Genomic DNA, 13180 nt, shown 5'->3' on the forward strand with positions numbered 1-13180 from the left:
GTTTTGAAATAAAATCAAATTATAGGAAATTGAATAAATATAAAAAGTTTAAAATAATTTAAATAAAATCCACTGTCTAACATTAAACGTAATGTCACAACAGTTTCAACAAAACTTTTTTCCCAATTACATAAATAAGAAATTCTTATTTTAATTTGTGGTTTAGGCCATAAGAAATTCTTGCATCTATTAGAAACATAAACTTTAGTACTTAAATCACTCTATCATGTATTAGAAAGAATTTTAATAAGTAATTCGATATATACAAAAGCCAAAGGCTTATCATTTTTTTCAAATCATTCTTTATATTCCATGTAATCTTTCTAAAAGTGTTCAATACATTAATGACACTTTTACATTATTACATTCCTTTATTTTAGTAGATTGACTTAAATCTTTTAATTTTGGGTTATGCTCACTAAATGTCTTTTCAGGCTTATTCTCTAATTTCTTTCTAACTTCTTGGGTCATGAGATGAACATAATAATTACTTTACTACTTAAGTCTTGTGTACTCCTAAATTAACATAATGGTCAATTAATTCACTTTCCACTTGTCTTAATAGTGTTAATTCGAATGACCCATACTAAATAGACAAAAAAATGAGAATGAATTGAATTAGAAAATTCTCATCTACAATTATCCATAAGGATTTCAATTTTGTAGCAATATTATTCATCTCAAAATTATGTTCATACATGGTACGAGTACCAACACAAATGCATAGTAGTGACATCAATTAATAATTTTTGTTTTAGATATTTATCTACAAAACGAAAACATTCTTATAGTCAAATATTCTTTAGCAGTATCATTATGGGAAACAATAATTCGCATAATCATAATACTTAACTTACTCATTCCATTATGAGAAGTTAGTCCTATTGAGAATCAAAACAGATGTAGCATGCGTATTAAGGGATGTAATAAAACAAACATAATAAGATAAAATACTCACAACAGTAATACTTTGAGTTAACAACATGTTTATATATAACTTAAAAATATAAATACAATGTATAACTATAATACCCCTTTGGGTGGCAACTATAAAATACTAATAATGATGCTTATTTGTATTTATATATATACCTTCATTGGTGATACATTATTTAATTAAACAGATATGTTACCTTTCCATATCCTATATCTACCCAATTAAAAAATACATACAATTCCTTAATGTTCATTCAATCACTTAAAAATCAATTCCCTTTGAGAAATTATTTCTCATAATTAAATAAATTCAATATTCATGAATATCACAAGAAATTAAAAGTATCATAATTCATGAAATATTGCAATTATGTTTACTACTAAAATTAATATCCACCAACCATTATGGTTAGACCACTTTAGTAGTTACCAACCTCTACATAATATGAATATTAAATTAGATAGTAACTAATTTATGATTAATTATGTTTACTACAAAAAATTAATATTCATCAATCATTTGATTGGGCCACTTTGGTAGCTACCAATCTTCATATAATATGAATATTAAATTAGACATTAATTAATTCATCATTAAGTTATATTTACTACTAAAATTAATATTCATCGACTATTATGGTTAGGCCACTTTGGTAGCACGAACCCTCATAAACATGAATATTAAATTAGTTAGATACTAATTCATCATTAATTTATCCATTTAATATTATGCACACATACTCATACTAATCGATCCAAATTTAAGTAGGTTCAATCTCAGAAATTTAATAGTCCAAAAAAAAAAAAAATCAATAAAAAATCATTTTATTTATATACATAATAAAACATATTATTTTTTTTTTATTTTTAGACTTGAAAATCAGAATTGAATCAATTTAAAATTGATTGTCCATCATATATGTATGTAATGATATAAAATAATAAATTATTTAAATGTCCAATAAGATTAAATTAAATTTCTGGACTCTCACATTATTTTAGAAATTTAAATTTTTAATAAAATAAATCAATACAAATATTTTATTTATTTAATTATTTTAATTTTCTAGACAATCAAATATAACAGTAATTTTCTTCTAACAATACCATAAGCCATTAAAACTTTTAATTCATGTTACAATCACGCACAAAGACCAAGAAACTAACCCCATATATCTTGTTTGCCTTTTAGTGCATCTTGCATTGCTTTTATATAAGCAATTGACTTTAAGGCAAATATTAAGCTCGGAAAACGAGGAAGCATTATACTTACAAACTCATCAAACATCACAACACTTAATAAGACATTATAGGTACCCACAAAACTGTATCTAAAATACCAACAGTTCCTAAACAAAATAAATTATTTAATTATACTTTAAATATATATATATATATAAATTAATATATATATATATTATTTATGCAAATTTTAGTGAAAAATAACGAGTTCCTAAACCATAAGTTTTGATACCACATGTAAACTATAATTATTTATGTTAAGCCATTCATCACAAATAAACATGAATCCCATAATCTTAGTTCTTCATTATTTTCACATAGCCTATAACGCATAAATAAATACTAGGTAGATCTACGTACCTCAATTCTTGATATTAAACCTTCTGGAGATTAAATCCAACGTCCAGATTCTCTAACCACGAACCATCTGCAACTTTAATCAACAGACAAAGGCGGAAATTGGTTTCTTTCTCTTGGCCTTTTGCACACATTAAACTTTTACGTGTTGTATCATTAATTGTACATAATTGATGGAGTATATGCACTTTTATAAAGGTAGAGAGAGGACCAGTTTTCCTTTTAGTAACATCATTCTATTTTCCATCAAAGTAAGGAATTAGAAAGAAAACGCTTCTCCAATAAGTAATTACCAAAAAGGTAATTATAAGTTGACCAAGAATAAATAATATTAATTGATATTTATTTACTTAGCCACCAAGTAATATATCACATGTCCAAATCATGTGGGGCACAATTAAATAAATAATCTTACAAGAGAATGAAAAAAATGAAATCTTTTAATTCATTTGTTTAATGATTTTCTAGTCAGCTAGGATTTTGAGAGAAACCCAGTTTCTGGTCATTATTTTGCTTCTTTCAGTCTCAAGGCCTCTGTTTGCGGCATTGCATTCAACCACCAAATCCATTCCTCGAAGCTGCAATTCGTGGAATGACATGTCCTTACACGTGCAAGCACGGAGAGAATTTAGCTCTCACCAACTCTTTAACCTCCCTCTTAGAATTTAGCGCCAAATTAGTTTTTCAATCATTCCATAAACAAAAACTGACCACTCTTTCCCTTGTTATTTTCATCCTCCACGGAGCCTAAACTTTGATAGTGAAAATAATGACTTCTACCATTTAAGTAATACAGCCTTATCTGTGACGCCTATGAATTATTCCAATGGACCATCAATTGGTTTGAGCAAATTGCTTTCTGTGCTTTTGAAACAAGAAAAATACCTCCAAACTCTCAGTACTCTTCCCCACTGATTCTTCTAAAACTAATCAAAATTTGTGTCCGAAAATTGAGCCTTGCTGGTTCAGCAAAATAGAATTGGTTTCTTGGACTTTTTCTTCATTTTTCTTCACTCTCTTTTTACTCCTAGGTTCAACTGGTTTTTTTTTTTTTTTTTTCAATCCAATGAGTTTTCAACACATCAAGAATCATGATGGTGATAGTGTCATGGGTTTCCAATCATGAACTTTAGTATGCCTCCCTCTCCCGTTGATCCTAAGCTTTCTCTTTCTATAAACCATCTTGGAGAGAGAGTCTCAAATGGGTTTCCAGATTTTGAATGCTCAAGAAGTCAGGGGAAGTGAGTGGTCTACAGATGATTCGAGTTTTGGTGTTGACAGAAAAGACCTTGCTTTGAACCTAGTGAGGAAGAAGAAAGTAATCGGAGGAAAAGTGGACCCACAAAGCTCTGTACCAGAGGCCATTGCAGACCACGTGAAGATTCCAAGCTCAAAGAACTAGCTTGTTATGTGCTTCACCCATTTCACGAGTTCTTAATTTTTTTTTTCAGGTTTAAGTGCATAGATTTGGATGGAAATGGGGTTCTCACATCCACTGAGATGCAATTCTTTTACGAGGAACAGTTGCATCGAATGGAATGCATGGCCCAAGAACCTGTTCTGTTTGAGGACATATTGTGTCAGATAGTTGATATGATCTCACCAGAGGTTGAAAATTACTTTTTTAATGATTACCTTCAATTTACTTCTCTTTCATTGTGTTTAGATATTATCCCTTCACTGGCAATGACACCATCTTGCTTGCAGATGGAAGATTACATCACGCTGCATGACTTGAAAGGATGCAAACTTTCAGGAAATGCTTTCAATATTCTTTTCAATCTTAATAAATTCATGGCTTTTGAAACTCGTGATCCATTTCTCATTCGCCAGGTACATTAGACATTTTATTAGTGTCCTGTAGATTTTGCATGGCCACACATTGTGAGTTGCAACATGGATGGTTATATATCTGGAAATATAACAGTCATTGGCATTTGTTGTATAAGCAGGAACGAGAAGATCCAACTTTGACACGGTGGGATCGCTTTGCACATAGAGAATATATTAGGCTTTCGATGGAAGAAGACGGTGAAGATGTATCTAATGGAAGTGCAGAAGTTTGGGATGAATCACTTGAGGCACCCTTTTGAGTTCAAGGAGGTGAGTTTAATGTGGAGGTTGTCTTGATAGTAGTCAGGAGATGCATTACAGTCCCCTTGGGTAACACTTTATTCTAACTATACATGCCAAAGTGCTGTTGTTTTTATTTAAAATTTAGGATTTTCATATTAGATTCTAATTGATGTTGTTTCCTCTCTAAAATCACCATGTAAAATGGAGAACCATGTTGGCTATAGTTTCAACCAACTAAATAATTTCTAAGTGAAGAGAGGAGAGAAACAAATATTGTATTGAATTGAATTCTTTGTTGTGTTCATATCTTAACAACAAATACATTACCCTATATATACTATTCTCCCATAGACCTTTGAACTTTTCAAGATAATCTCAACCACACACATGATACATGCACACACTTGATACATGTATCCACTTGATACATGTACAATAATAGATGCATGAATGAACATATACATGAATGAACATGGCATTAATTATTTTTAACACACCCCCCTTAATGCCATGTTGTGACACCCAACAATTCTCTAAAGTCTTCAAACTTATTTTTTGGAAGTGCTTTGGTAAAAATGTCCGCAACTTGGTCTTCTGTCTTACAATACTTGAGTTGAATCTCTTCATTCTCCACGGCTTCTCTAATGAAGTGATGCTTGATTGCAATGTGTCTTGTGCGACTATGGAAAATAGGATTCTTTGTCATAGCAATTGCGGATTTGTTGTCACATAAAATTGGAGTAGCTTCCCTTTGCTTCTCACCAACATCTTCAAAAATTCTCCTTAGCCATATTGTTTGTGACGCTGCCATTGATGTTGAAATATACTCAGCCTCGGCAGAAGATTGCGCAACCGTTTCTTGCTTTTTAGATGCCCATGAAAATACACCCGAACCAAGAGAGAATGCATAACCGGAAGTACTTCTCATATCATCAACAAATCCGGCCCAATCACTATCACAAAAACCAAACAACTTTGCATCAACATTTTTCTCATACAAGATACCAAAATCAAGTGTACCTTGTATATATCTCAATACCCTCTTTGCAGCCCCAACATGAATTTGACTCGGATTGTGCATAAACCGAGATAAGAAGCTTGTAGCATACATGATGTCGGGTCTTGAAGATGTCAAATATAATAGACTTCCAACCAAGCTTCTATAAAGAGATGCATCCGCTTCTTTACTTCCATCTTCTTTCATCAATTTTTCATTCACAACCAAGGGAGTGCAAACGGATTTGTAATTCAACATTTTGAATTTTTCAAGAAGAGTTTTTGCATACTTCTTTCGACAAATAAAAACTCCTCATTCTTTTTGATAAATTTCAATGCTCAAGAAGTAATGCAACAAACCCAAATCACTCATTTCATATTTTTTCATCATCTCTCTTTTAAAACCATCAATCATTTTTTCATCACTTCCGGTAAATACCAAATCATTAACATAAAGAGAAACAATAAGAATCCCAGTTTTACCTTGTGTCTTGTAGTACAAGGTTGGCTCACTTTTGCTCATTTGAAAGCCTTTTTTGATGAAGTAAGAATCAATCTCACTATACCATGCCCGGGGTGCTTGTTTTAGACCATATAAAGCCTTCTTTAATTTGTAAACTTTCTCTTCTTCTCCTTTTGCAACAAAGCCTTGAGGTTGTTCTATACAGACATCCTCTTTCAAAATACCATTCAAGAAGGCTGATTTTACATCAAGTTGATACAAGGACCAACCATTTTGAGCCGCCAAGGCAATGAGTGCTCTAATTGTGTCAAGACGAGCCACGGGTGAAAAAGTTTCTTGAAAATCAATTCCGGGCTGTTGTGAATACCCTTTTGCTACAAGTCTTGCTTTGTTCTTTTGAATGGAGCCATCCGGATTGAATTTTGTTTTAAAAATCCATTTCACACCAATCACATCTTTGTCTTCCGGCTTCTCTACTAACTCCCAAGTCTTGTTCTTCTCAATCACATAAATTTCATCTTCCATAGCTTTCTTCCATGCCTCTTGTTTAATTGCTTCTTCAAAGTTCTTCGGTTCAACAACACAAAAATTGCAACTTGCATACACATCACTAAGACTTTTCATTCTTCTTGGAGTTGAACTTGGAGATAAGGAATTTGAGTTTGATGGAGAAGTTGGGATTGATTGTAAGCTAGATACGGGAGACATTTCTTGTGGAACTTCAAGAAAATCTTCATTTTCATTTTCTTGATTTCCTGATTCTTCAATGAAAATGGGGATTTGATCTTGAACTTTCTTCTCTTTCCAATCCCAAGCAGCCTTCTCGTTAAAGAGAACATCTCTACAAATAATCAATTTATTCTTCTTCAAATTAAAGAGTCTATAGCCCTTTGATTTTGAGCTATAACCCACAAAGATGCATTTTTCACTAGCTTCATCAAGTTTGTGCCTCACTTCTCTTGGAACATAAGCAAAACAAATATACCCAAAAACTTTTAAGTGTTTCAATGATGGCTTCCTTCCACTCCATGCTTCAAATGGAGTTTTATTCTCCTATTCATCAAGTAAACAGCCGTATACACGGCTTCACCCCAAAATGATTTAGGTAGCCCCTTCTCATGAAGCATTGATTTTCCCATCTCAATGATTGTTCTATTTTTCCTTTCTGCCACTCCATTTTGTTGTGGAGTGTACCCAACCGTTAATTGTCTCTCCAAGCCAATATCTTCACAAAACTTTTCAAACTCATTTGAGTTGTATTCTCCACCTCTATCACTTCTTAACACTTTGATAAGATGGCCACTTTGCCTTTCAACAAGCTTTTGAAATTTTTTGAAAATAGAGAACACATCTGATTTTTGTCTCATGAAATAAATCCATGTCATTCTTAAAAAATCATCAATGAAAATAATAAAATACTTGTTACCCGCTTGAGTTGGTGTTGTCATCGGTCCACACACATCGGTATGAACAAGCTCCAATGGTGCTTTAGCCCTCCATGCCTTCTCTTTCGGAAATGACTCTCGGTGATGCTTGCCAAGAGCACAACCTTCACAAACTTCTTTAACTTCTTGTATTGTTGGCAACCCATACACCATGCTATTTTGTTGTAAATTCTTTAAGCTTTGGAAATTCAAATGGCCAAGCCTTCTATGCCAAAGCCAAGACTCATCAACAACATCCATCTTCAAGGCCATATTTTTTGAACATGAAAAAGTGAGAGGAAAGCTTCTATTTTTGCCCATCTTGATTTTTGCTACAATATGATTTTGTCCTCCCTTGTCATAAATTTTGCAAGAGTTTTCATCAAAATGAATGGAGTACCCATGCTCTACAAGCTGTCCAACATTTAACAAATTTTGCTCCAAATCCGGAACAAGTAACACATCCCGAATATGCTTTCTTCCTTTTTTTGTCTCTATGGCAATAGTACCTTTTCCCTTTGCTTGGACCAAGGCACCGTTTCCCATCCTCACTTGAGAATTGGATGAAGAATCAATCTCCAAGAATATGTTTTTATCTCCGGTCATGTGGTTACTACACCCACTATCAAGAAACCACACATCATCATTTTGTTCCGATGTTGAGTGACAAGCATAAAACATGCTCGTTTCACCTTCTTGCTCTTCGAAAAAATTAGCTTACTGATTTGTTTTCAAACGGGAATCTTTTTGAACATGTCCAAATTTCTTGCAATTGAAACATTGAGGTTTTCCCCGAAACCAACAATCTTTGTCAACATGGCTACTTCTCTTGCAAATTCCACAATTTTGTTGAATGGACTCTATATTTCCACTTCTCTCAAAATTATTTCTTCCTCTTCCTCTTGAATTTCTTCCTCTTCCTCTTCCGTGTCTTCCACCTCTAGAAGATTCACCTTTGGATCGATCAAAACTTGATGGATATTTTTCTTGATTTTTGGAACTAACATTGAGCTTGGATTGAAAAGCACTTTCAATTGTCTTTTCGGAGCACTTACTCAACCTTTGCTCAAATGCTTTTATGGAACCCATCAATTCTTCAACACTCAAGTTTTCAAGCTCTTTAGTCTCTTCAATAACAGCAACAATAGAGTCATATTTTTCCGGCAAACTAATCAGAATTTTTTCAACAATTATTTGATTAGAAATATCTTCCCTATAGGTCTTCATTTGATTTACCACCTCCATAAGTTTAGAAAAATAATCTTTCAACAACTCCATTTCTTTCATTTTCATATTTTCAAAATCTCTTCTCAAAGATTGAAGTTTTACAGTTCTTACCTTCGTGCTGCCTCTATACTCCTTCTCGAGAATATCCCATGCCTCCTTTGCTTTAGAAGCATTGATAATTCTAGGAAAGATTGTATCAGTAACTCCTTGTTGAATCAAGCCTAAAGCTTTTGCATCTTTCTTCTTACGATCTTTCAATTGTTGTCTTTGGGCATTCGTCAAAGTTGTTGTATCCTCTGGTTCATCATACTCATCTTCAACATAATCCCATAAATCATATGAGAGAAAAATGGTATTCATCTTTACATACCAAAAATCATAATTTTCCCCATCAAAAATGGGAAGTGCTGATTGATGGGTACCTTAGTTTTGATTGCCTGTAGTCGCCATCACGATGGATCTTCTTCGGGGTTTGTTTTATCGTCAATAAGCTTCACGCCCAGTTTGCTCTTGATCGAAATCAAGCTCTGATACCACTTATGTTGGCTATAGTTTCAACCAACTAAATAATTTCTAAGTGAAGAGAGGAGAGAAACAAATATTGTATTGAATTGAATTCTTTGTTGTGTTCATATCTTAACAACAAATACATTACCCTATATATACTATTCTCCCATAGACCTTTGAACTTTTCAAGACAATCTCAACCACACACATGATACATGCACACACTTGATACATGTATCCACTTGATACATGTACAATAATAGATGCATGAATGAACATATACATGAATAAACATGGCATTAATTATTTTTAACAAACCAACTATCAAGACCTATTTATCTTTTTCTTCTTCTTTTTATTTATTTTTAACATTATCATGGAAGGGAATTTTTTGAATCTAAGCCTTGAAGTGTAACCACAGCCGGACAGAAAAATAACTAGTGGAATGCAAATTATGATATTATCACACGAGGCCACTCGAGATTATAATTTGAGAAAATAAAGTAAGGGTTACACAGTTTTAGGTAATAGCATTGCACGACTTATGGTTTTGCAAGTCTTCTAGATGTAAGATGTGAAACTGTCCTAGAAAATTGATCCTCCTGATCTTTTACCTTGAATCTATTATACGTGAAAACTTTAAAAGCCAGGTTCTGATCTTTTACCTGTGAGCTGCATGCGCCTAAATTTAGTGCTTCATTATCAGTTCCAGCACTGAATGTAGTATTGACATTTATGTTGTATATATGCAGTTAGCTTTTGGAGAACTAAGCTCTAGTGAGCCTGTTGTGTCTCTGCAGCTGCCTATGGATGCTTGCAATGCTTCCTTGAGCTCATCTTTGAACGAAGACACATCGTTTCGTAGCGATTCTTCTTGAATGAAACTCATCAGGGTTGCAAACCTCATCATTGATAAATTTGAAGCCTGGTCATGTAGCTCTGATGCGTAATTGTCTGGAAGGCTATGTGCTGACCATTGCACAATTGAAGCGAGCTGCACTCTGAAGTCCTACAGTGAACCTCTAATTGGGAATACCAAAAGCACCATTCACAAAGGAAAGGTTATATTGCTGACCGATACTTCATCACTATTCAGGTAACAATAGTCCATAAATGGTGGTTTTGAATGCTTTGTTTCAGAAGAATCGGCCTGGTGCGTAATTGCTTTCTTTCCTTCGTCTGATCTCCATGGCAAGATGGAAAATATGGCTTGGCGTGTTTGCCCTGTAAGCCCTTACTGGGGCACTTTGCGTGGATGATACCGTCTTTTTAACTCTCCCAACAAAAGAGAGATATATTTGTTCTGGTTTCTGTTTGCTCATTATATGGCTCTTCAATTTGTTGTTTATGATGAGAGAAAAAAGTCTGGGGAATATCCCAATTATTTGTTTGAAATAAAGGAAAATTTTGGAAAAAGAAAGAATTATTCAAAAATTTCCAAAGAGTTCGTGATCGGGATATATATATATATATATATTTTCAAATTTTACTTTCTTTCCTATGTTCTGAGCAGGTTTGCAACAATTCATTTAGTATTTATTTGGTTCTTGACCTATCTTTGTATTGTCTAATGGAGAGTTTCTATAACGACCCACTCCACCACATGGTATGATATTGTCCGCTTTGGGCCTGAGCCCGCACGGTTTTGCTCTTGGGCTTCACCTCAAAAGGCCTCATACCAATTGGAGATGACACACTTACATATAAGCACTTTACCTTTCCTCTACCCAGGCGATGTGGGACTGTGCACCCGTAGCTCGCCAGTGTGGTAGCCTGACAGTGTCTCTCGCATCCGTCTACGGCACACCCTCCCACAGGGTCATCACAATCCACCCCCCTTGGAGGCCCGACTTTCCCGTCAGCACATTTTCGACTAGGTCAGGCTCTGATTGAAGCCCAAGAGCAAAATCGTGCGGGCTCAGGCCCAAAGCGGACAATATCATACCATGTGGTAGAGTGGGTCGTTACAAATGGTATTAGAGCCTGACCCAGCCGGAAGTGTGCCGACGGAGACGTCGGGCCTCCAAGGGGGGTGGATTGTGATGACCCTGTGGGCGGGTACGAGAGACACTGACAGGCTACCACACTGGCGAGCTGCGGGTGCACAGTCCCACATCGCCTGGGTAGAGGAAATGTGAAGTGCTTATATGTAAGTGTGTCATCTTCAATATGAGGCCTTTTGGGGTAAAGCCCAAGAGCAAAACCGTGCGGGCTCAGGACCAAAGCGGACAATATCATACCATGTGGTGGAGTGGGTCGTTACAGTTTCACAACTGTTTGATAAGTGCTTCCTGGTGGATACGCTATGTAGCAACTCAGGCTAATGCTTGGTGGTCCAAATAGTTCTGATATAAGCTTTTTTTTTTTTTTTTTTTTTTTTTTTTGTCAAAATTAGTTCTCTTTTGATCTTCTTTGTTCTCTTAAAAGTTGATAAAATGATCAAACCCTTACTTTGCACAAACAGAGACTGATTTAGAATGTTATAAGAAAATGTAATTTAGAATAGAACGTGTTCTAATTTAGAATCTCTGTTGTTTTTTTTTTTTTTTTTTTTTTTTTTTTTTTTTTTTTTTTTTTCAAATTGCTACTCCAATCCTTACTAAATTTCGGAGTTTTGAGTAGCAAATTTTTTGATTCTCAGGCTGGAGAGTTTTTCCGAGTATGCTAACTGAGGGACGACAGAGTACTGGGGTTGAGTATTAGGACTATTAGGTCTGAAGTATTAGGGTTGAGTATTAGGACTATTAGGTCTGAATAACATCACAGTCTAATGATGCACCTTATAGAAGCATTACTGGCCCACTCACGTCTTTTTATTTACCATAATTTAATTTATTGTACTAAATTAAACTGAAGCCGGGCGGCGTACCGTGCCATCCCTAATTGCTACGCCCTAGATGTTCATATGCACAATTTGTTACAAAAACTTCAAACGTAATTAAGTATTTCCAATGAACCCAACATTTTCAAAATAAATCTAGACATTCCAAAATAGGAATATTTAAAAACTTATGTAAACACATTTTTTATGTTGATTCTGAGTGGTATCGTAAAGTCCTCGAAAATAAAAGATAATATTAGTTGAGAGAAATGAAAAGAGAGAAAAAAATTGACTCAAATTGAATAATGAATAGAAAATTCTAGCGTACTTGCATGTTCTAAACTAATTTACTAGTAATGTACAATTCCATTCAATCATTACAATCATGAAAGGCTTTTAAATTATTCTGTAAACTTTTTCAATATTTTGAAAATCCCCAACTCCTTGACAATTTAGAAACAGACACAGGTTCGTTTATTCACAAATAGTTTTGGATCATTTTTTAATATTATTTTATTTTAACAAACACAACTGATAAACAAATAGTAGTTTAATCAAACATTTCAAATCGGTTTTTAATTTTTTTGTTTTATTTTATCTGATAAAAAATAATTTTGTTTAATTGAATTATTATTATTATTATTATTTTCCTACTTGGGACTCACACACACTGCCTTCACTGAGGTTCGAACCCCTAACCTCCCTTTGAAAAGTAGGAGCCTTGTACTGCTAGTAATATACAATTCCATTCAATCATTACAATCCTAAAAGGCTTTTAAATTATTCTGTAAACTTTTTCAATATTTTGAAAATCCCCAACTCCTTGACAATTTAGAAACAGATACAGATTCGTTTCTTCACAAATAGTTTTGGATCATTTTTTAATATTATTTTATTTTAACCAACACTACAAACTCTTCTATTTTATTTTATTTTAATAAACACAACTGATAAACAAATAGTAGTTTAATCAAACATTTCAAATCAGTTTTTATTTTTTTTGTTTTATGTTATCTGATAAAAAATAATTTTGTTTAATTGAATTAATTTTTTTTTTTTTTTTTTTTTTTTCCTTACTAGGGACTCACATACACTGCATTCATTGAGGTTTGAACCCCTTACCTCCCTTTG

The 13180-nt window shown here is 33.7% G+C and overlaps 1 protein-coding gene across 1 annotated transcript; it reads left to right on the top strand.

Moving 5' to 3' along the window:
- Nucleotides 1–3949: 3949 nt before the first annotated feature.
- LOC132310199 (probable serine/threonine protein phosphatase 2A regulatory subunit B''gamma) lies at nt 3950–10515 on the top strand. The gene is made up of 3 exons (XM_059808408.1): nt 3950–4368; nt 4488–4638; nt 10029–10515. Exons 1-2 carry the CDS (start codon nt 4036–4038, stop codon nt 4626–4628), a joined length of 474 nt encoding a protein of 157 aa, XP_059664391.1. The 5' UTR covers nt 3950–4035; the 3' UTR covers nt 4629–4638; nt 10029–10515.
- The last annotated feature ends 2665 nt before the right edge of the window (nt 10516–13180 follow it).

This window comes from Cornus florida, unplaced genomic scaffold, assembly GCF_030987335.1.
Source record: "Cornus florida cultivar Cherokee Brave unplaced genomic scaffold, ASM3098733v1 CherokeeBrave_3.0.0_Hap2_Chr05, whole genome shotgun sequence".
Lineage (NCBI taxonomy): Eukaryota > Viridiplantae > Streptophyta > Magnoliopsida > Cornales > Cornaceae > Cornus > Cornus florida.